Below are 24,864 nucleotides of genomic sequence, written 5' to 3'. Positions count from 1 at the left end.
GGTGCTACCTTTATAGCTCACCTATCTGCACCTGACTGAATCCTCTAACTACTGAGTATTTTTTTCAATTGTATCTGGTCTTCAACAGGTAGCTAATTTTGCCTGAATGTCTTTATTACATCAAACTATATGGCAGTTTTTACCTTGGGCATGGTTCCAAAACAGCATTTTTCCCTCAAAAATCTGTAATACTATGGAGTAATGGAAAGTAAAGGTCATCATAATGTACCCTAGAAGAAATGGTTATAATTTGTGAGTGCATCAATTTTCCTCAAGCATTGTAACTTTCTCCCAATTTTTTTTCTACTTCCATAATACTTTGTTACAGCTTCCCTGATGGCTCAATAGTAGAGAATCTGCTTGTTGATGTCAAACCCAGGGGGTTAGACCCCTGGGTTTGGAAGATTCCCCAGAGAAGGAAATGGCAACCCACTCCAGTATTCTTGCCTGGGAAATCCCATGGACGGAGGAGCCTGATGGGCTACAGTCCATGGGGTCGCAAAAGAGCTGGACACGACTTAGTGACTAAACACCACCTGTTATAAAATGCTGAAATCATGCCCATCTTTTTCTGCACTACCACAGTGCTAAGGAAGAAGAAAAAGACACAGTCAGTATGTAAAACATTTACCTCCAATGTGCCTGGCTCAGGCTTTTTATCCAAGGAAATATGTCCATGGACAGAGTCTACAACAGATCAAGATAAAAGAGACAGCATCAGCCACTAGTCAGGTGTGAAGACAGAACAACAAAACATGGAGACAGAGAAAGCTGGAAGTGCCAGGTTAACCATGATCAGTCAGCAAGTAATAGTTTTCACAATTATACACCATGCTTTACCTAGCTTGAGTCAAGGCTTCTCTGCAACAGTGAGATGCGACAGTACATTGCTCAATCATTAAAAACTAAGAGTTCTTTTCCCCATGCCTGACTTTAGGCCAGAAACAGATCTCCAGCATCTGCTTTCCAATGATGAAATAACATGCCTTTATCTTTCCGTTCTTCGGTGTCCATTCTCCGCCTGCTTCCTTTTCGATCGCTTCCATGGGACGATTTTCTCTGGACGCCTGGGTTGCTACTCTGAGTAGCTGACTGGCTGACTGATGAACTCTTAAACAAAACCCAACACTTTGTGTTAAAAGATTTACTCACAAGTATACAAACAGAAGTCTTGTAATTAATCTTACTGTTCACACATCTGACTAAAAATCTCAAAATTCACCACCTTATATCTGTAAACTTCCCAGCCTACAAAAAAAAAAAATACAACCTAGGGTTCATATTAAATACTCTACAGTAACTGGCTTATTAATAAGCCAAAGGCTGAGGCAGTCAGATGCTTGGCCTAGTAGTTAAGACTTCTTCATATGCCCACATTTCAAGAAGCCACTGGGACCGAACCTTTACTATGCAACTTACATTTCCATTCTCTGCACAAAGAATAGCACCCTTCACACCAACCTTCAAAAGCAGCACTGCAGAGCCACAGTCCTTTGAGGAAGTTGGAGGGGGGCGCCCCAAGGGCGGGGCAGATACAGTCACTAGGACTCTTCTCACTAAAATGCCACTGACTGTCAGCAAACCCCTCCAAGCCCTGCATGAGCTCCAGCTTCTAACTGGTGAAGCACAGGGACTGGAGAAAGTCTGGCTTTTCAGCTCAGTTACCACTGAAAGCCTCTGCTCTCCTAGGATCTCTGAGGAAATACCATACACAGACGAGAAGAGATCTCACCCTTCAGTGGCAGGCGTTTTTTAGAAGAAAACCTGAGTCACTATCAAGTCCAAGACAGGATCAAAAGACTGTTTAAACACAGTAAGTATAAAGACCTCATTTTAACAATCAAAACATTTCACCATCTATTCCCACATTATAGTAGTTCTCACCCTTCACCAACTGAAAAAAAGACAAAAGGCTGAGAGCAGAAGCTTAAAAGATCGGTAGTTTTGTATTATCTAAATATTATGGAAAATAACATATCACAGAGATAAACACAGAATGAGACCATGCCTAATTCACATGTGAATTTGGGCATGTCTTCCAACGATTCCTAAACTCCAATCCCTGTGCCAGCCTGAGCTATCCTACTCCAGGTGAGCTGGTCTCAGCTCAGCCTCTCCACCTCTTTAAGAATTCCAGAGGCCAGAAAACAATGTGTGGCACTTTACTGTTTTATGTTGATAGAAATATACATACCAACAGATAATATACATACACATATACACATACATATATATACTATAAGGTAACTTCTATAACATTCCATTTTGCTTGTTTATTCCACTGTTAAGCAAGTGTTCCAACCACAGCTCATGTGCCTCCCAGGTGCTCACAGCTGCGTCACGAGTCATTTACTGCCACTCACCACTGTCAGACCACAGGCTCAGGGAGCCCGGTGCCCCCACACTCAAGCAGCTACCCTGCCCCCGTGTGCCAATGACCTTCCTCACACAGCATTTACTGTTTCCCCTTCTGACCCCCTCAAAAGAATTAAGACACTTAAAGGCAGAGAACGTTTGTCTCTTGTCTCATCAAGAAGCACCAGTCACAGCTCAGCATCTGACACAGGAAGCAAGGGCGAAGCCACAGGGTTGCACCCACCACCATCTCTAGCACTGACTGCTCTGAACCACAGCTCTCATCTGTATGTACCAGGTTTTTCTTAATAGGTCCTGGGTATGTTTAATAAGGAACACTGAAAAGAATGTCCCAAATTTACAGAAGTATCCTGTTGACTAAATCGTACACCTCCACGGCTTAGGGTAAGTCACTGGCTTTGGCTAGCAAAAACAAACAAGCTTCAGTTCAAAACAAAATACTCAACTTGAAGTCAGATAAACAATCAACTCGTCTCAACTCTGCCACCAACTAGAAATATCTTTAGACCTCATTTGCCTCATGAAGATGAAAAGGAAGGGAGGCTACGTCATCTCCAAGGTAACCGTCAGTGTAAAAATGATTCATCTACCATTAGAAACTATGGTTGAGTACAAAAACTGGACTAAGGAGAGACTTCTGAAGGGTAACTTTTCCAATTCCTTTTTATATACATACAGAAAGGGCTGGGAAAGCCTGTTCATCTCTGTTCTGAATCTCATAGAGTAAGCGAGACTCTTCTATAGCTTGCTTCTCTCTGCGCTCTTCTGGAGAGAGGCCGAAATAGTTAGGTTCTCGAGTCGTGGCATCAAAATCCTCAGCTCTCTCACGATCAGGTTTTCTGTCAAATAAGACATTCTTGGATGAAAAAAAGACAATGTATTGTGTACCTAAAATAATCTAAAATAACATTTTTAGCAATACAAATATTTGCTATCTTAGCTACACTGTGACATTACAGAACTCTTAGCTGCCCGATTAAAAATGTTTAGCAAGAGGAAGCACCTGAATTATTCGGATTTCAGAGTCAAGATGACAAACTTACAACGCAGGAAAAGAAAAATATAACTCACTTCCAAATGATACACATTATCACAGATTTTTCTTCTGAATGGAACATAAATATAAGCATTGTATCTTTTCTTTATGCCATATTCCAATATTTTCATAAGACTTCTCTTTCAAAGGAAAGGGAAAGTTACTAGTTTAAACCTCAAAAGCATTCTCATTTTCTATTCTAAGTAAAGGACAATGTTAAAAGAAACACCTGGACCACCTTCCTGCTTTTTAATGACACTATCAAGAGAAGATGAAAGCTGGGGGGAAATGCATGAGGCGAGATAACTAATTGTACTGCCGTCATTTCAACATAACTTTGGTCAAAGGAGGAGACGACAAAGTTCATGAATAGAGTCAAGTAGCCCATAACATGACCCTAACATTTCACTATTACAGGCAATATGAGTACTATTTCTTCCATGTCTAACGGTTTCACAACAGTGGGAAATGAAAATCCAAAGCCTACAAGAAAAATCTGTGAAGAGATACCATCTCCCTAAAAAGAGTGGGAAGGATACAGCTGATAGCATCTGATTCTTTTCCTCTGAAAGAAAGAAAGGCCATTTCATGTCCTCAGTCCCACTTAAAACCACATCCTAACTCCAATGGAGCGGATGTCAACCCCAGGGTCCTAGGGGAAAAAACAGAGGAGCATCTTAGACCGGTCCTTCTCAAACCCCTGTGGTGAAAGACTCCGCAGACGGCTCGGCGACGGCCAGCAGTGTCCGCACAACCAACACGCGCTAACCGCTGTGCGCGCCTCCTCACCGGAAGGCGCCAGCCGCCCCACCCCCCCGCCCACCCCCCCGCCCACCCCCCCGCCCCCGCACCAACCCGCCCCCCCCCGCCCCCCCCGCCCCCCCCCGCCCCCCCCCCGCCCCCCCCCGCCACCCCGCACCAACCCGCCCCAGGGCTGACTGAGCTGGAGGGGAACGCCCAGCCCGCACGTCGATCGCGTACTGAAAGCCCACAAAGCCAAGCCCGCTGGTTTCTGTTAAGACTCTGTTTTCTTCTCAAAAGGAAGAGAGAATATCAATGAGAAAGAAATTTTAAAAGAGTGAGAGGTCACAAGGTCTCATGTCCAACGTCACTCGACTTTTATTCTATAATGAGAATTCCAAATTACTGTTAAATATTAGAAATAACGTCAAGATGAATTCTAATGAACATTAATCGAGTATTTAGCTATAAAATTCTAAATTTTGACTATAATTTTTAAAATCTTACTTTATTCAATCATCTGCAGTCTCTAAATTTAATACATTAGCAAAATTCATTCTCACACCTACACCCGTGAAGGCTTACTCACCGCAAATACAAGTGGGTTCCTACACCATCAATCACAACGTCAAAAATTCCCCCGTTTCAGATCTACGCACTATCCACTGCCTGCTGCCATCAAGTGTTTTTATACACCAAGTAATGTATGCCTGACATAAACAAGAAAAGGACAATACCTGTAGGATCACTCAAAGTCCTACCAGACTGGATAAACCACTAGAAAACACACTGGATAAAAATCCAGTTTGTGGTAAACCAAAGTGCATTTAAGCCAGCCATTTGGTAGTCTCTGTATTTACTCCTCTTAGGTATTCTGCCTGTAGTGAAGAAGACTTCAGATGCTAGTGGAGGCTGGTCAGTGTCCACATGTCAGCCTTAAGCCACAACTAGGCGATTAAGGGCATCAGTTTCATCTTTTGGGGGAGGTAACCCACCACGGGCCCCCATCGCTCCTTCCCAGCATCACTGGATATGCCAAGAATGCAAGGCCCTGATTACTCTGTAATCAGGTCATTTCTCAGGGCTGTGGATGTACTGACCACCCTTGAGACATGAGGTAATTCTTTCTTATGATTGATTTTTAATCATTTGTTCTCATTAGAATTTCTGGACAATTAGCTTATGAATACATACATACTTTTTACACATGCTAAAATATCCCTGCCCTTGGGATACACAAGAAACTGTTAACACTGCCTCTCCAGAAAGAGAAGACGACTCTTAAGAGTCCCTGCTGCTGCTGCTGCTAAGTCACTTCATCGTGTCTGACTCTGTGCGACCCCATGGACGGCAGCCCACCAGGCTCCGCCATCCCTGGGATTCTCCAGGCAAGAACCCTGGAGTGGGTTGCCATTTCCTTCTCCAATGCATGAAAGTGAAAAGTGAAAGTGATGTCGCTCAGTCGTGTCCGACTCTTTGCGACCCCATGGAGTGCAGCCTACCAGGCTCCTCTGTCCATGGGATTTTCCAGGCAAGAGTACTAGAGTGGGTTGCCACTGCCTTCTCCAGAGAGTCCCTAGGACAGAAAGAAGATCAAACCAGTCAATCCTAAAGGAAATCAACCCTGAATATTTATTGGAAGGACTGATGTTGAAGCTGAAACTCCAATACTATCGCCAGCTGATTCGAAGAACTGACTCACTGACAAAGACCCTGAAGCTGGGCAAGAGTGAGGACAGGAGGAGCAGGGGACGACAGAGGATGAGATGGTTGGATGGCATCACCGACTCAACTGACATGAGTTTGAGCAAATTCTGGGAGCTGGTGAAGGACAGGCAAGCCTTGTGTCTCAGTCCATGAGGTCACAAAGAGTTGGACACAACTTAGTGACTGAACAACAACTGCAGAAGGAAGGTAGACAGTTTGGCTTAACAGGGATGGCAAGGAGAATTCTCAGAACAAATTTCTGAGTGTTTTGGATTTTGAACGATATCAATTTTCTATGCTAAATAGTTTGTTCAAGTAAAAAGAAAAATGTAATGGATGTGAGGTATTGGTTTGAGTTATGAATTGGAACTGTGTCTCCCAAAAAGGTATGTTCAAGTCCTGCCCCTTGGGGTCTGTGCATGTGACTTTATAAACAGGGTCTCTGCAAGCAAGAGTAATCACATCAAAATGAAGTCACTATGGAGTAGGGTAGGCCCTAAACCCACTGTAAGTGGTCCCTCACTAGGAGAGACACCCAGGGAGAACATGCAATGATGGCAGCAGAGACTTACATCCACAAGCCAAGGATTGCCAAGGACTGTGGACAACACCAAAAGCAGGAGACCCCTGGGACAGATTCTCCCCTAGAACCTTCAGAGAGGGCAGGGCCCTACCACACCGTGACTTCAGACTTCCAGCCCCCAGAACTGTAACTCACTTCTGTTGTTTTAAGCCTGTCTGGGATAGCAGGCTGCCACAGCCCCAGAAAACTACACAGTACCGGGCATCATGCCAGCCTAAAACCCACAACTCTGTCCTGGAGATGGTACATGAACCATCTTCAATGACAAAGTGTAAAGACTTTCCCAAGAACGGGGAATGCCTAAAAGCCAACAAATAAAGAAGCTGAAGCCCAGAGCTTGGCAGCACATGAGCCAAAAAATAAAGAAGCTGAAGCCCAGAGCTTGGCAGCACATGAGCCAAAAAATAAAGAAGCTGAAGCCCAGAGCTTGGCACATGAGCCAGCGCTACAGCGGTTCAGGTGACCGGGGAAGTCGACCTCGGATGGGGAAGGCAGCGGCCACAAGCACCCACAGGAGACACGGACAAGGCTGCAGGAAGACGACGGCCTCTGCTTCAGACACACTTTCTCAAGCAAAGCCCCTCTGAAGGACATCAATCACTCTACAGCTCCATAAGCCACTTGGAAGAAAAGCAGATTAGGGAAAACTTAAAATCAACAACACAGGAAACCATGACCCGGAAGCATATTCAGGAGCACAAGCCTCTGCACATTCAGTCAGAATGCGGATCATGATCACAACAACCTGTTCAGTATTAGACATGTGACCGCAAACACTCATAACCTACGAGAACAAAGCAAGCTGGCCATTTTGGCTGATTTAAGTTCATGTATGAAAGAAAACTAACCTTACCCTGCAGGGAACTAGCAGTGCAAGCTGGAATTCAATATTTAACACATTACAGACTACCCGAAAACTATGCGGTGCCGGGAAAAGATCTGTCTCGGGTTAAGATCTAAATCACTGAAGAAAGCCATTCAAAAATAAAGATGTCTAATTAGTAATCCAATCCTGAGAATATAAAGAAATACTATGTTGTTAAAAAAAAAAAAGGTTAACGTGATACAGTATTATTAACTATACTACAGATTTTGTTCAAATTTCACAAAATTTTATGCTAGTGTCCATTATTTTGCTTTCATACTTGATTCCACACTGTGTTTAGCTGCACTGAGCAGCTTCAGCTGCATGCAAAAAATTCTGATAAATTCTTTTCATTTTTTTTTCTGCTACAAATATTTTCTAATTTTCCTTCTTTTAGCTTCTTAGACACACCCATCACTTCAAAGTGGACATTTAGTTTCCGAATACATGGGGTTTTAAAAGTATCATTGAAATTAATTTCTCATTTTGATATTAATTTTTCATTTAAAATGCTTTCTTCTCTGCAATCACCCTCTGTTTTTCAGTCTTTTAGCTTTTACTGAGGCTTCCAATGGCTAAGTCAAAGATCTTAGTAAATGTCACACTGCACTTGAAAGTATGTGCTGTTGTTCAGTCACTAAGTCGTGTCCGACTTTGCAACCCCATGGACTGCAGCACACCAGGCTTCCCTATTCTTCACAGTCTCCCAGAGCTTGCTCAAATTCACATCCATTGTGTCAATGATGCTATCCAACCACCTCATTCTCTAGAAATATGTGGGTTGTTTTCAAACACCTTTTGATACTGATTTCCAATAGAATTCCACCATGATAAGAGAACAGACTCTGTATGATTGATTTCAATACCTTTAGGCCATGAAATTTCTGTACCTCACTGTATGTCCCTAGGTATGTTCCAGTGTCTCCTGGTTTAGAGTCTATGGTAACTCGAATACAATTTGTATCCTGCTGTTGTGTGAAAAATAAAAAAATCAAAATGTCTTAAACTATTAAATTACTTTGATTTGAGTGATGAGACTATACTATGAAGAACTGAAATCCTCACATTATTTTATCAACAATACTCTTACTATTAAGGCTTTAGACAAGTATATGAGATGGCTGGATGGCATCACTGACTCGATGGACGTGAGTCTGAGTGAACTCCGGAGTTGGTGATGGACAGGGAGGCCTGGCATGCTGCAATTCATGGGGTCGCAAAGAGTCGGACACGACTGAGCGACTGATCTGATCTGATCTGATGAACAAAAAATTGTAACTTTCTAAATGCATGTAACACAGCAAATAAGAAATGCTGGCTCACTTAACTTCCAGCTCTCTTGCATTCAGTAAGATTACCTTATGATCTGTGAGGGTGTTCTGCTAAGATTTTTGTGCTCACTGGAGGTTTTCTGAGACTGTGGCGCAGCAGAATGACCGGAGGATGCGTGCTGTCTCGCTCCTGAAGGGTGCTGCAGGCGAGGAGGTAGAGCTGACGGGGCTTTTATTGGCTTGCTTGAGTTCTTTGGCCCTCTGTAATCCATATCTATGACACGAAGCCAAAAATAGTTCGTAACTCTCCTCCTATTGTCAACAACTCCAAGTACCATCCCCTCTCCCAAAGGAAGACTAACTTGATGAGCTCCTACCAGAATGGAAATTCTGTCCCGAAGGGGGTTTTTTCATCTTCTTTCCTGACACTGTGTTCCAGCTTTCTGAGGGAGGCGGTTTGAGGTTCTTCGGTGAGTATCTTTAAAAAGAATAAAAAGACTTGAAGTAACCTCAAGTACTCTACTGAGACTGTGCACGTAAGTATTCCACATAAATCTTTTATGTTCAATTTACCTAAGAATTTCCAGTCTTAGTTCTTTTAGTAAAAACACACTATCAAGTACAAAGCATTCAGCAATCCACATGTAATTATAATCAAATGACAAAGGTCAAAAACCTATTTTCTAACCTAAAAGAACCAAAGATTGAGAGGTCTTAATCACAATCTAAGCAAAAAGTGAGATAAGGAAGGAAAGAAAACCGTTCTGTGAGGTGTGAAGACAGTACTGTAGCTAAGGCTGGGGAACGGAGAAGCCCTTCTGTGTTAGACACACACAGACGCACAGCATCTATGAGAAATGGTGTGACATCTGGGATTTACTTTCAAATATTCCAATTCTGCTCCTTTCTTCTGCTTTAAGGGGTTAGGGAAAAGAGATTAGAAAAGATGGCAAACCTGCTGTCAGCTATGAAACTAGGGTGACATTTACTCAGGGTTCACTTGACTACCCCCTTCAGTTGCGCATGCTTGAAATTCTCCATGGTAAAGTCTAGGTGGAGCTTACTACCTTTCCCTCAAATAAAGGCTGCAGCAGCTGAAACAAAAGTTGTTCTAAAGTAACACTGTATCATGGCAAGTATTTCACTCCACCAGATAATCATTTACTGAAAACTACATGCAAGGCAGCAATGAATGAAATCAGAAATGAATACTGCCCCTGTCCTCCAAAGCGTCAGTTACAATAGGTTAATTTTCTAAACTGCCTTAGTGAAGAATGGCACATTTTCAACAGTAAGCAATGAAATAAGTACCTTTTATTTAAAATACCTTAACACATTAAACACTAAATTTGAGCTCAAACTATTTTTCAAAGAGCTCTAAAAAAGTATATTTCTGTATACACCCGCCAACACATTTAACTGAATTCGCAAATACATAGGGACATTTAGAAACGCTCGTGATTACATCAGGCTAAGTGGAAGAGAAAGTGAATTAACACCTTAGCTGCGAACAGTACGTACTTCTTTCCAAGTTCTGTGACCAAAACTGGCCCATTCTCAGCGTGAACCCCTTGGAAGTCTGCATTGGAAAATTTTCCATCGTGATCCAACCTAACCTGTTGAACAAATTAGCAAAGAAAAATCAGTCACCTGATGCTTTAGCATCAATGATTCGTGTTTAAACTGCCATTTCATTTTCAACTAAAGCGTAGAGGAACATATGTAGTTAAAAACAAAACTAAGTTCAAAAGAGTACACCATAATGCCTCTGATCTTCCAGACCTGTGTATCTCTTTCCAAAATACTTTCCTTTGCTTACGTTTCCATGTTTTTTCTAAACTGTCTGGGTTCTGAAGGCAGGGCTGTGGCACCACACACCAGGCTTCCAGGTCCCGCTTTTCTACTCGAGCAGCAATATGACCTCGGGCCAGTAACTTATCCGGTGCTTCACTGAGCTCATACGCAAGACGGGGCTGATTAGAGGCTCTACATCACAGGCACCAGAGGCACGATGAGGCACACATGAGCATATAGAGGACACCAGCCTGCACACAGCAACCGCTCAACAAAGGCGAGCACCTGCTATGAAAATTATATTATCTTCTCACTTTTCCAATATTTCAAACATTGTAATATGTAAATGTGACCTTTTTGCTCCCTAAAAATAGATGCCTCATCTCCTCTCTAACACACAGCTGGTTATTACACAACGGCACATCAGGACAGGAGAGTCAGCCTTTTGCTTTCCTTCTGGCAGAGGGCGCCCCCAGCCCTGCTCTAGCAGCCGGATGGACACTGCCTTGCTCAAAGCCATCTCCCGTTATCAGTACCACCAGCCCTCAGCATCCACAGGGGGACTGGGTCCAGAACTCGAGAACACCAGAACTCCTGGACGGGTACTTGATGGCACAGCACAGTCACTCTCCCCAGCCAGAGGCAGAGGGATGCACCGCCCATTCCAAGCCCGCAAGCTGAGATTCCATTCTTTGGTCACTGCAGGAAACTGCTTCCCTCTCAAGAGCTGAACAATAAAAAAGATTTTCTGAAGCTAATGTTTATTTAAAATTGAAACTACATTTACATGCTTACCCAGATATGCAGATGACACCACCCTTATGGCAAAAAGTGAAGAACTAAAGAGCCTCTTGAGGAAAATGAACAAGGAGAGTGAAAAAGTTGGCTTAAAGCTCAACATTCAGAAAACTACGGTCATGGCATCTGGTCCCATCACTTAATGGGAAATAGATGGGGAAACAGTGGCTGACTTTATTTTGGGGGCTCCAAAATCACTGCAATGGTGACTGCAGCCATGAAATTACAGACGCTTACTTCTTGGAAGGAAAGTTATGACCAACTTAGATAGCATATTCAAAAGCAGAGACGTTACTTTGTCAACAAAGGTCTTTCTAGTCAAGGCTATGGTTTTTCCAGTGGTCATGTATGGATGTGAGAGTTGGACTGTGAAGAAAGCTGAGCGCTGAAGAATTGATGCTTTTGAACTGTGGTGTTGGAGAAGACTCTTCAGAGTCCCATGGACTGCAAGGAGATCCAACCAGTCCATCCTAAAGGAAGTCAGTCCTGGGTGTTCATTGGAAGGACTAATGTTGAAGCTGAAACTCCAATACTTTGGCCACCTGATGAGAAGAGCTGACTCATCTGAAAAGACCTTGATGCTGGGAAAGATTGAGGGCAGGAGCAGAAGGGGACAACAGATGATGAGATGGCTGGATGGCATCACCGACTCAGTGGACACGGGTTTGGGTGAACTCTGGGAGTTGGTGATGGACAGGGAGGCCTGGCGTGCTGTGATTCATGGGGTTACAAAGAGTCAGACACGACTGAGAGACTGAACTGAACTGAGTAAATAAAAGTCATCTTTGAGTCAGAGACTCTGGTGGCTCAGACAGTAGAGAGTCCACCTGCCAATGCAGGAGACCTGGGTTTGATCCCTGGGTCAGAAAGATCCCCTGGAGAAGAAATGGCAACCCACTCCAGTATTATTGCCTGGGGAATCCCATGGATAGAGGAGCCTGGTGGGCTACAGTCAGTCCATGGGCTCGCAAAGAGTCAGACATAACTGAATGACTAACACTTTCACACTTTCCGTAATACAATTTCAATTAAATTTTATCCAAGTGAAATAGTCAAGTAGTAGAAAAGGAAAGTACTCTAAAAAGGAAAAATTTGAAACAAGTACCTGCTTTACCTTCTGCTTTATCAAAAACTGAAAGCTCAAATGAAATATGCTCAGTTTAAAACAATGAATAAAACAATTTTAGCGACAGAGTATAAAACAAGTACTTTCTCTTCTCTACTAAGAAGGGTCGGGAGGGAGTGCCCTCCTCTTTTGTTCTCTGCCAAGTTCCCCAAATCACTATAGTAAAAGACTCAAAGATTCGGTTCTGTGCTTAGAGCACATTTCTGACAACCTTAAAAGAATCACATCCTCTTCTTCCTCTACTTTCAAAAATACCCTCGAATCACAACACTACTGAAAGTTCTTAAGGTCAAGTCTGTCACTGATACCCAGAAACGATCCTGGTCCCCCAGACACTTTTCACAAGCCACTTTATCATGAAGGAATGACTATTTCCTCCACAAGTCAAGAAGAAATGTCTGTCAATGGCTATTTCAAAATAGTTTTTAAAAGGTAACACTTTTTGATGAGAACCATTCTTGATGACAATTATCTTCCAAATAACAATAGTTTTGGTGTATGGGGGTTGCTTTTGTTTTAGAAAGAGTCATATTTTTTCATAGAAGTTTCTCCAGTCTTGGCATTAGTAACACTTTGGACCAGACAATTCCTTGCTGTGTGTGTGTTGGGGGTGGGGGTGGGGGGGTAAGGGGGGCAGTGTCCTGTGCATTCTAGGATGTCTGGCACCATGCCTGGCCTCTACCCACTAGGTATCAGTAGTACCTTCCCAGGTGTAATGACCAAAAATGTCTGCAGACATTGCTAGAGGGGAGGCAGGGGTGCAGTATCACTCCATGTAAGAAACGCTGACACAACTCAACTCTCCCCTTTAACAGTCAGCTGAGTAAGCCCAGAGCAGCAGCTTATTCAAAGTAAAAGGCAAAACTTCTCCAACTGTTCCCTTTCTTTTACTTAATCCAACAAAAGAACTACGTGTTGTATCAAAATTTTCCAGGATGACTTTCATAAACCAAACTGACCTGTAGTGTCAAGTCTGAATCAATGTCAGTACATTACCTGCCAGCTATAATGAAAATATCTAAAAATCTAAAAGGTTACTGCTACATCTTTGAAGCAAGTACTATCAAAGACTGAACTGCTTTAAAGATCATGTGAAGGGTCACACAGTTTTAGATATACACGATTTTGGTAATGTATTCAAAAGCTAAATATTTTTAACTGTTAAAATGTATACATGATAAAATATATTCTGAAATCGCAAATTAATAACACATCCAAACTTGAGCTGTTTTTTAGTTCCTATTAGAATAAATAAGATTTCAAGTAAAATCTTTTCTTCCTCTACATAATCACTTACCTGGCATTTATCTCCAACTTCATACTGTAAGCCAGCAGCAATGGAATAATCGTGTTTTTGTTGATCTGTAAAGAATATCAGCATAATATCAAGTTGATGTAATCATTTTCAAGGGCCTCAAAGTAAATTTCTGGAAAATACAGATTTTTTTTAACTCACCTTGTTTAGACTTTAGCCAAATTTCATATTCCACATTTCTATAGACTGCTGGACTGAGTGACTTAAGAACCTTTCTAGACAAAGGAAGGCTAGGAGAGTTTCCATTGCTTTTCGGATGCTAAGTAAACAAAGTCAAGAAGCCCAATCAACAAAGAAATGCTTTTAAAATGTGTTTGAGATATGTATAAGAGAAAAACCAAAAGAATAAAGCTTTAAAAAATAGGAAGTCACCAAAAAAATGTCTTACGAGATGATCCTGACTCTATTGAAAATGTACCAGAAAAGAGAAAAAAAATTAAGGCTATAAACTTGTATGCTTTCTTATATTGAAGAGATAGTTAAAAACCATTAAATAAAAATACCTGATCACTTGACAAAGTTTTAAATCCATTCACATCATTAATAGTGGTAGGTTTACTCCTACAAAGGAAGAAATACAGGTATCATTAGGAGTACAAAAATGTTCACACACATTTCACTTACTCTAACCTCACAGAAAAATCTCAGAGTTACAGTCCACAAAGTCAAAACTATATCCCAAGGAGCTCAAACAAACGGAAGTGTGGATATGTATATGTCAGCACATACAGAGTATACATGTGTGTATATATATATGCATATAAGGCAAAGTTTTTATTTTCTTTAAGTTTACCAGTTTATTGCTACCAACCCATCTCCTCCACCCTCCTCATGCATGCATGCTCAGTCATATAACCCCAAGGACTGCAGCCCACCAGACTCCTCTGCCCATGGACTTTTCCAGGCAGGAACACTGGAGTGGGTTGCCATTTCCTTCTCCAGTCAAACATTTTTATCGTTAATTTGTACTGACTTAATCAACAAGAAGAGAGGAACAGAAATAAACTGTGAAATGTGGGATGATAGAGTAACTGAGTTTATAAAAACTTAATGTAAAAACTTCCTTTCAGAAATGTATCGGTAGATATGTGTGTATGTATGTGTGTGCACTCAGCCGTGTTCGACTCTCTGTGATCCCAGGGACTGTAGCTGGCCAGACTACTCTCTGTCCATGGGATTTTCCAGGCAAGAATACAGGGGTGGGTTGCCATTTCCTTCTCCAGAGGATCTTTCAGACCCGGGGATCAAACCTGCATCTCTTGTGTCCCCTGCATTGGCAGGTGGGTTCTTTACCTAATGAGCCACCAGCAAAGCCCATCAATAGATGAGGCTCCATTAAACAAAATACTCCACTACAAGATATACAATCCGGTGAAAGTAGATACAAGCTAAATAAGTTATCAGTCATCATTAATGCTGCTAAGTGCTTTGGGGGGAAAAAGGTAGAAAAACTACAGTGTTGAGGCCTAGCTCAAATAATAAAAAATGGGATAAAGAACGATATGTTTTTGAATAAAGAATTAAAGGTGACGAGAGAGCAAACCATATGGCTGTTTAGTACTGCAAGCAGGTGGGAAGCAAGTGCAAAGACCCTGGGGCAGCCAAGAGGCTGGTGAGGCTGGACAGAGTGATGGCAGGTGACTGGGTGAGAAGGTGAGAAGCTACCTGTAGTCTTCTGTCATATAATTCCTCCTCCTTCATAAACCCATCTCTAGTCTTTAGGTGTCACAACCCTAAATGCAGCAATATTTAAGAGACTCCAACTATCTAGAGTCTGGATTAAAAAAAGCACCCTAATTGCTAATGCTTCCAGATTCATCAATACGAATGTGAAAAGAATCCAGGCACAGAAGTACAGTGACATCCTTGCTTTCTCCTCACTACCATACATGCCTATCTGTCTTGCCATGATTATGGAGCAGTCTCCTCTAAATGAAGCTTTGTCTTCCCTAAGCCAGACATGACACTAGTAAAGGAAACCTTAATAATGCAACAAAAAATTCATCAGAAAGGCTTCCATGCTCCCAGGGCTATAGTAATGCAGTATAAAAATGAAAACTGATCACAACAATGTACACACCATCCCTGGCAAACTTCTACAAGCTTACTAGCCTCTACTCCATACTTCACCTACTTCACCTACCAGCTGCCATCCCAGACCCAGTTTTGCTAAAGCCATCAGCAGCACCAACCACAGGGTATGTGCTCAAGTACCCCCACCTCAACTCATGGTGATAAGTTAAACAAGCGAATCATCATTCTCCCTCCCAACTTCCCGTATGCTCCATAACATGCCTTAATCACACTGGGCACCTGGAGAAAACCATGTAGCACAATTCCCATCTGTGCAAAGCCCCTTAATCAATTCTAGGATTAATTTACAATGGGAGACCCAAATTTTAATCTGACTCATTTCTTTCTTATGTAGAAACAGTGGTCAATCAAACTTTCAATCAGGATCAACCATTTAATTCAAGAAATGCCTGGAATTACAGATACAAGGGGATATATTTTATAAGTCTTTAATAAAGAATTAGATATCCTGAGGCTTTAATTTCATCTTCCTCTAGTTTCACAGTACGTATCATAGGATACTTTCATACTCTCATACAAGAGGAATAATATACTTTTAGCTTCACTGAGGATGAAACCGATTGGTTCTTAGAACATACAAAGTACATTTCTTAGTATCATTGACAAAAATTCATACACATTGGACACTATACCTAGAACTGGGCTGTGCATTGCACATGTACATCTCATTTCATTCTTATAAATTATCTACTTTAAAGAAATACTGACATATCCTCATTTATATCTATGGGACTGAGGCTTTAAGCAACTTGCCCTAAGTTCAGTTAGTTGGCAGGAACCCAGGAATGAAACCAGGTCAGAATGTCCACAGCCCAAGCTCTTAGCCACTACCCTGTATATCTTAAGTGGAAAAGAAAAATAAGTTTCAGACTCTAAGTTAAAAGGTGTTTATTCACACCATGCTGCTGCTACTGCTAAGTCGCTTCAGTCGTGTCCGACTCTGTGCGACCCCACAGATGGCAGCCCACCAGGCTCCGCCGTCCCTGGGATTCTCCAGGCAAGAACACTGGAGTGGGTTGCCATTTTCTTCTCCAATGCCGGAAAGTGAAAGTGAAGTCGCTCAGTAAGTGTCCCACTCTTCGTGACCCCATGGACTACAGCCTACCAGGCTCCTCCGTCCATGGGATTTTCCAGGCAAGAGTACTGGAGTGGGTTGCCATTGCCTTCTCCATATTCACACCATAAACAAACATAAATAAATAACATTACTATCCAGAGCTGTTCACATATACTTATATTCCAACTTGGGATTTGTATTATATAAAAAGAAGGGGAGGCATTATCTAAGAAAGAGAACAATAAAAGAAAGTCAAGGAAATCAAAATGGCCATTTTTCATCACTAGTTATGTAAGCAATTGACAGCCTAACCTGAAAACTTTAGGATATACACACATATGAAGTGAAAGTCGCTCAGTCGTTTCCAACTCTTTGCGACCACGGAAATCTCCAGGCCAGAATACTGGAGTGGGTAGCCTTTCCCTTCTCCAGGGATCAAACCCAGGTCTCCCACATTGCAGGTGGATTCTTTTTCAACTGAGCTATGAGGGAAGCCCCCCGCGCCCTCCACACACACACACACACACACACACAGATAGAACCAAATCTATTTCAGAGATATATGCATGATTACACAGAAATAGAAATAGATGCTTAACAAAAACAAACAAAAAATCAAATTCCGAAAGAAACAGTCCCATAATAGAAATGAAGTAATAGCAGTGGCAGGAAAAAAGAAACTTCTGCTGCACATTGCTGTACTTTAGAAATACCATAATACCTCAGTAAGTGAGGCAACGCCATACAAAAACGTTTACGGAACTGTTTCCTTGTACGGCGCTACAGAGGTACTTCAGGACAAAGCCACTCTTACCTGCAACTGTCATCCTCTGAATCTGATACTTCACTGCTGTCTTCATCCGCTATTTCAGAGCTATCTAGGCCCATCAAGATTTTACTGACGTCAGTTTTAAATACCTTCTCATACAGCAATTCATAAAGCAGAGCTGAAGTTAACAAGAAAGAGATGTTACGCAGCATTAATTTTCCATTCTAACATAAAACTGAGACGCCCAGGCTTCTAAAACCTTAACTAAATACCTTCTAACACCTTATGACCAATAACACAATTCAATCAGAAAATTACCTAGAGACCAACTAGACTCCTGTCTTTGCAGTTAGTTAGTTCAAAATTATCACTGCCTGTTGTCTGGATGATACTGAGGCAGATACAAGATGGTGAGAAAGGGGGGTCTCTTGGGGACTCGTTTGAGGGGTAGACACCACTGTGATGGATTCTTAGTGCACTTGTTTTGGTAAGGTTTGCTGTAATTAAAGCAAATGAGAGTCCTGAACTCCATGCAGAGGTTTTGGGCATTTGGTAATATATTTCTGTTTTCTGGGGTGTGGGTTTGTTTTTGTTTTCCTCTTTTTGTAAAGCAGAAACATTGTCTCAATATGCTTCAGTGGTTGCTGAGAATACATTTTACAATGGTTTCTTTTTAGTCCATTATGAAAAGGTATCTACTTTCTAGCAAACTTAGTGTTCCTTAAGTTTTCCATCTGAGCCTCTTCAGGTTGGGCAGGTTGTGAGGTCTCTCTGGTTCTCAGTTTCTTCATGTGAACAGCTGGAATGAGAGCACTTCACTGCGCTAGGATTAAATATGAGAGCAGTATGCCGAGGCCTAGCACAGTGTGTACAACCACAGTTAAGTCACCGCTCACTGTGCCTGTTGAATTTCATCACCCTTGGCTCACAGCTGTGATACCTTTTTGTATTATTGTTAGCTTTAAATACGTCAATACATTAAATACAAGTAATATAAAATTGTAAATTGATCTGTTTTGAGATCCTGGGCTATGTTCTCTGCCTCTCCCAGTCAATCAAAAGCTGGACATTCCAGCTTTGAAAAGGTAGGCGTCATGTGCTGTCTTTACTGGTCCTCCTTAGCTAAAGAACAGGGAGAAGAGGCTGCCACATGCCCGGCTCAGTGCTTCGTGTGGGTCATGTGCACTTTGTCAGAACAGATGATAAAGGAAATAGAGAAGGGAGGGAGGCGCTGCCACAGCGGTAATTCTCAACTGTGAGAGGTGGAGGGGCTTTTATCCTCCAGGAAACACCTGGCAAAGTCTGGAGACATCTGTGGTTGTCACATGGGAGAGAGAGCGCTCTACTGGCATGTCAGAAGGCCAGTCCCTTAGCTGTGTCCAACTCGAAGGCTTCGCGGACTCCCCTTCCACAGAATTCTCCAGGCAGGACTACTGAGTGCGTTGCCATTCCCGTCTCTAGGGGATCTTCCTGACCCAGGGACCAAACTCAGGTCTCTGGCATTGCAGGCAGATTCTTTACCATCTGAGCCACCAGGGAAGCCCCACTATTGGCTTAATAGATGCTAAACATTCTACAATGCACACAACAACCCCGAAAACAAAAAATCACGTGCCCTATATTTTAATAGTAAAAGGTCAAGAAACCCTGGTCAAGTGACAAATACAATCAAATACTGATTTCCTGAATCACTGCGATTTTCAAGCTATGCACTAAAAGCTTTAAAAACATACAAATCTTTATTAATGATATTCATTACCACAGGAAAATAAAACTTTCACATTTACAAGCCAAACTCTAATCTATTAGCACCTTTCTCCTATTGAAACAAGTTTTTACTAGAGCATTAAGATTTTTGGTAACCTATTTTTACAAAACAAAACAGTGTATCTGCCCTGAGTTATTTGTTAAGACAATAAAGCTTAGGAAGAAAATTCCTGTACCAAGGCAAGGCCGATACTTACACTGGCACATAGCCGAGCTCTCTTGGTACTTTATGGGGTAGACAATGTCATAATGGTTTCCATTGGAAAAGCACAGCAATACCTGAAAGGGAAAACAGAATGCACCTTTCAGCCCTTCACACACAACACTTACACAGCTACTCACATCTCTAATATCTCTGAGTTACTAGTAAACAAATTTCCAGGTAGAATGTTTTAGAAGAAACCTAAAGCTGTAATGTGGTCGTGCTACATCCATATGTTGAAATGTTACAAAGCCAAGGAATCAGACATTCCTAATGACTTGGGGAAACGCTTACTGCATTACAAAAATCACACACAATCTGTAAGAACAAATAACTTCAACTATTGCAAGACAAGGGTTAGAAGACTGTAAGAAAATATTCTAAAACTTTAATGATGCTTACCTCTAAGGAGCAGAATCAAAAGTACATTTTTTTCTGCTTTACAGCTTTATGTATCTTCTAAATCATTGATCACTTATGCAAAGAGCAACGCACATTGACTTTGCTTAGACTACGTCATGTTCTAAAAATTACACTGTAAAGGCCAGATCCAGAGCCAGGCACCTTGGACACCCACGAGTCCTTGCAAAGGCATATTTACCTCGGCTCCCTTCCCCTGCCACCGCAAACGTGGGAACGAGACACTTCAACTTGGGCTGGATAACCCAATGCAGATCATGAAAACAAAATTCTCTGGTAATGAAGCATGGTGTCCCCCCCACCCCTTTCTAGGCTTTACGTCATTTTTCAAAAACTACCTCTGTAATGGGAAATATATCATAGTTAAGTGTTTCTGGATGCAACAGTAGAACCCATTTTCACAAGTTATTTCTCTATCTAATGTATATATTGATGTAAAACAGTAATAGTCTAGTTAATCACATACACTGGCATCTCAAAATTATTTTTCTCTAATAAAATGTCACGATAGAGTTCAACATTTGTGTGGAAAAACAAATACAAAATAACAAAACTTGTGAATGATTAATAAGAACTTAAAAAAAAAAAGTCACTTAAAAATTATAGCTCAGGTAGTCAAGATGGCAAGTGAGTAGTTCCTTTACTTAAATCCTTTAGAAAAACTTAGAACAATTCTTACCTTTTCAGGAAAATTATTTTCAGTTACTTGTGAAGGAGAAACATTTGGTTTCTGGTAAATTATAAAATCTTTCCTGAAAATAACATTTAGAAATTATTTCTGATGAAATAACACTTAATAAACTGAGATTCAGTCATTCATTCATTCACTCACTCCAGAGTCAAGTGCACCAAGCAACATTCTAGGCACCAGAGAAAGAGCAGTAAACAAAAGGCAGTAATGGGTAACCAAGCTGCAACATACTTAAGCAAAAAGTATCCTTTTAAACAAGTAAAATTTTAAATATAATTTTATATATAACTTCAGATATAACTCTAAAAGTAGACCTCAAAACCATAGAAAGCGTGGAGATGAAACTTATAAAGACATTTTGAAAAGAAAAAATACAGCATTCACCTGATCCGCTAACAGACAAAAAGCTGTAAAACTGACAATATGGTGCTTTGCCTTTGCCATTCAATTTGCTTTGCCATTCAATGCTCCCAGCCTTGACAAAGTAGGAAATCATTTCTCTAGAAGGTTTGTAAGTGATTCTGCTATTTGACAACGCCATTACAATGGAACATGTTAATTTCCCTCTGGCTTTATTTTTGTTTACCTATGTGATTACAGGGCTTACCTGTACATAAGAGAAAGGGCACTTATTTCCACTTGTCCAACCCATTCCTGTATTGAAGAAAAAACGTTGGCCCATAAGTGTCTACTTTTTATAGCACCTTAATACACATCTTTATATGATACACCTAATTAGCTAGAGGAGCTCATTAATATTTTTTTTAATTTATTTAATTTCAGGATAATTGCTTTACAGTATTGTGTTGCTTTCTGCTGTGTGTCAACATGACTCAATCACAGGTGTATTTATGTCCCCTCCCTCTTGAAACTCCCTTCCACCTCACACCCCAGCCCACCCTTCTAAGTTGTCACAGAGCACCAGTTTGGACTCCCTGCATCACACAGCAAATTCCCACTGGCCATCTATTTTACATACAGTAATAAATATATGCTTCCACTCTGCTCTCTCAATTCTTCCCACCTTCTCCTTTCCCCACTGTGTCCACCAATCTTTCGTCTATGTCTGCATTTCCACTGCTGCCCTGCAAATAGGTTCATCAGTACCATTTTTCTAGATTGCATATATATGTGTTAATATATGGTGTTTGTTTCTCTCTAACTTACTTGGCTCTAGGTTCATCCTGGAACTGACTCAAATGCATTCTCTTTAATGGCCCGAAGAGCTCATTATTAGTAGTACTGAGAATACTATAAAAATATTTTTATAAAACAGGCTACAATATACACTAAAAAGCAGCCCAAGTCTTGGTAACAAATATCCTTAGTAACAGGGCTGGAGTAAGAATTTCTATTAATGTGGCAGGATGACAAAGTAGTGTCTCTAAGTTGAGAACCTGCAGAAGGCAAAGACTGCAGCTGAGCACTCAAGACAGAGCCCAGCACAGAGTGTGTGCCCAGGAGACAGGACACTGCCCAGAAGCAGAGCTCAAGGGTCAGAAAGGGTGAAAAAGGGCAGGTCGGCTCTCTCCAGAATAATCGAAGGCACAAAGAAAGCAGTGTGCCAGGAATCATTTTAACGTGTGGCAGGAGTTTTAGTACTAAAGGAGTCACTTTAAGTCCTTAAGCTTTTCAGAAGGAAATAGCCAGTATATATCAAAAAGTTAAATACTCTTTAATTTAACCTAGCAATTCAACTTCTATAAAACTATCCTAAAGAAATATTTCATATGTCCACAAAAATGTATATAAACAAGGATGGCCACTACAGTTATCTGCAATAATTTAAAAAAAAAATTTTAAAGATAGCCCCAAGATTTCACTGATAGATACGGAATAATTAAATAATTTGTCATTCACCCAAACTATGTATGGAAATATCATGCAATCACCAAAAAGAATGAGCTATATTCCTATGAAATGACCTCAAAAGATCACTCCAGACTATTAAGTGGAAAAAGTAAGTCAGTAAAATAATCCTATTGTGCACAACTAAATATATATAGACACATACACATAGAAAGAGAACTAGAGACAGTGGAGATAGGAATTTAAAGATGACAGGAAAAGTAAGGATTTTCACTCTTCATTCTGTAATAAATCTTTGACCATGAGAACGTATTCCTAAACCACCTGTGAAATTAGTAAAGACTTAATACCAAGAGTTACTAAAAATAAGAACTATAGTAAGTGAACACTGCCACTTTCACCTTCAAAGAAGAGAGATTTGAGATAAGAAAAGGATTTCGGATGATGGTTTGAAATCCTCTCAGAAGAGGATCATCTTTCCCCACAGACTTTGCACTTCAATAAATCTTTAAAGTTGGCTCTGTTTTTCAAAATGAAATAGGTGCCATACATTAAAACAGATTTATTAAAATAGCCTCTGCCTAACAATCACAGCCTCTCATCAACTCCACAAGCAATACCTTCTGGTACAGAGGAGATCCTTCCCTGAAACCGCCTGCTGAGATCATAAACCCAAGCTGTTCCGTTTTGTGCGGAATGTATTGCATCACTTCAGGTGTCAACACGACACTACATTTCAAATAAGGCACAGTTTTGTAAGTACTTAATCTTCAGAACAAATTCTGTTGTAGTCTGGTTAAGTAGACAATGGCCATTATAGCTTGCCTTCTCTAACAATTTTGATTTTTTTTTAAATTTATGTTCTATCACTGTCTTCTACCTGAACGCTATAATTTCACTTACACAACACACTATGGTTAGTCTACTTTGTCATTGTGGGTAAGAGCTCAGCATTTCTACAAAACCTATTTTTAATGTTGTACAGAACCATACTGTATCAAAAACACTAATTAAATGTTCTTAGATAGTCATCAAAAGCAAACTTTTGTTCCTCAAAAGACACTATTAAGAACACTAAAGACAAGATACAAATAGGAAGAAAGTCCTGGAAAATATATATCCAATACAGAATTTATTATACTCCATATAAAATACTCTTATAATTCAACAAAAACAAAATAATAAAGGACAGAATCTATGAGCAAGACATTTCACCAACAAAGACATGCGGATGGCAAATAAGCACGTGAGGTTTCTTCTCATTACTAGAGAAACGCGAGTGAAGACCACGAGGTCCCACCACACAGCCACTAACTGTGCAGCCACAGACACAGTCTTAAAAGGCTGACGATAACCGAGTGTTGATGAAGATGCAGAGCAGCTGGAGTTCTCCCTTATTGCTAATGACAAAGCAAAGCGGCACAGCCACTTTGGAAAACAGATTAGCAATTTCTCATTAAGTTAAACATGCATTTACCATATGACCCAGGGATTCCACTCTCAATAATATTAACAATATTAATTAAGAGAAAAGAAAACATACGTCCATAGAAAGACTTGCAACCAAATAGTCTTAGCAGCTTTAATAACAGCAGCAAACTGGGAAGAAATCATGTATCCATCAACTTGTAAATTGCTAAAACAAGCTGCAGTACATCCATCCAATGAATGGCCACTCAGCAATAAAAATGAACTATCACACAAAGTACATCACAGATGAATCTCAAAATGCTTCCATTACGCCAAGTCAAAGAAGCCAGACACGTAAGACTACAAACTATACCATTCTATTTGTTCGAGTCTCGAAAAGGCAAAACTCTGCACATGGGTGGGTGTAAGGGGTCTCTACTCCAAAAGGTATGAGAGACTTCTGGAGCGGTGGAAACGCCCTGTGTCGTGTCTGTGGTGGGGATTACACAGCTGTATGCATCTGTCAGATTTCACCAAATCATAAACTTAAAACACCTATTACATGTCCATTTTACCTCTGTAAAGCTGACAAAAATATATTCTTTTTGAGGCATTTTTCAAAATGCTCCATTGATACTTTTAAGAAAAAAGGAGGAAGTTCTCTTTCTCTGAGAACTGGGTGAGGCAATGGAGCTTATCAGTTGACTACGTTTCTCTTCTCCTTTCATACATTCCATGTATCGGGGAGAAAGAGAAACGGACAGAAATATTTATCACTCATAAGAACAAACACTTGTTCTCTTTGGAAGATACCTGCAACATCTGGAGAAGGCCTGCCCAGCGTGGGGAGGGGAGTGTCCTGGGAGTGACACACCTGGCCGACCAGCACCCTGGGAAGGAGACAGCTGTTCCCAGGCGTTCACGGCAGCACCTGCTGCCCCTCCCCTGCAGGCCCCCGAATCAGTCTCCAGTCCCCTTCCACCGCCTCACTCCCCTGCCTGTCCCCTTCTCTCTGGGATGTCTCTTCTACCCT

At 41.1% G+C, this 24,864-nt stretch overlaps 1 protein-coding gene across 2 annotated transcripts in view; it reads right to left on the bottom strand.

Moving 5' to 3' along the window:
* OTUD4 (OTU deubiquitinase 4) overlaps nt 1-24,864 on the bottom strand; it is a 44,109-nt gene that overhangs the window by 9,747 nt on the left and 9,498 nt on the right. For both annotated transcript variants that reach the window (XM_055549784.1, XM_055549785.1), the window contains exons 4-16: nt 21,220-21,266; nt 20,601-20,673; nt 19,497-19,578; nt 17,578-17,710; nt 14,116-14,173; nt 13,754-13,871; nt 13,595-13,659; nt 10,101-10,195; nt 8,957-9,057; nt 8,667-8,853; nt 3,053-3,215; nt 987-1,110; nt 632-687 (exon numbers count right to left, since the gene is read on the bottom strand). In XM_055549784.1, coding sequence (XP_055405759.1) covers nt 632-687; nt 987-1,110; nt 3,053-3,215; nt 8,667-8,853; nt 8,957-9,057; nt 10,101-10,195; nt 13,595-13,659; nt 13,754-13,871; nt 14,116-14,173; nt 17,578-17,710; nt 19,497-19,578; nt 20,601-20,673; nt 21,220-21,266 — 1,302 coding nt within the window. The remainder of the gene's footprint in view (nt 1-631; nt 688-986; nt 1,111-3,052; nt 3,216-8,666; nt 8,854-8,956; nt 9,058-10,100; nt 10,196-13,594; nt 13,660-13,753; nt 13,872-14,115; nt 14,174-17,577; nt 17,711-19,496; nt 19,579-20,600; nt 20,674-21,219; nt 21,267-24,864) is intronic.

Source organism: Bubalus kerabau, chromosome 16 (assembly GCF_029407905.1).
Source record: "Bubalus kerabau isolate K-KA32 ecotype Philippines breed swamp buffalo chromosome 16, PCC_UOA_SB_1v2, whole genome shotgun sequence".
In the NCBI taxonomy this organism is placed as follows: Eukaryota; Metazoa; Chordata; class Mammalia; order Artiodactyla; family Bovidae; genus Bubalus; species Bubalus kerabau.
The sequence above is the reverse complement of the archived record's forward strand: the minus strand, read 5'-3'. Positions and strand labels throughout refer to the sequence as shown.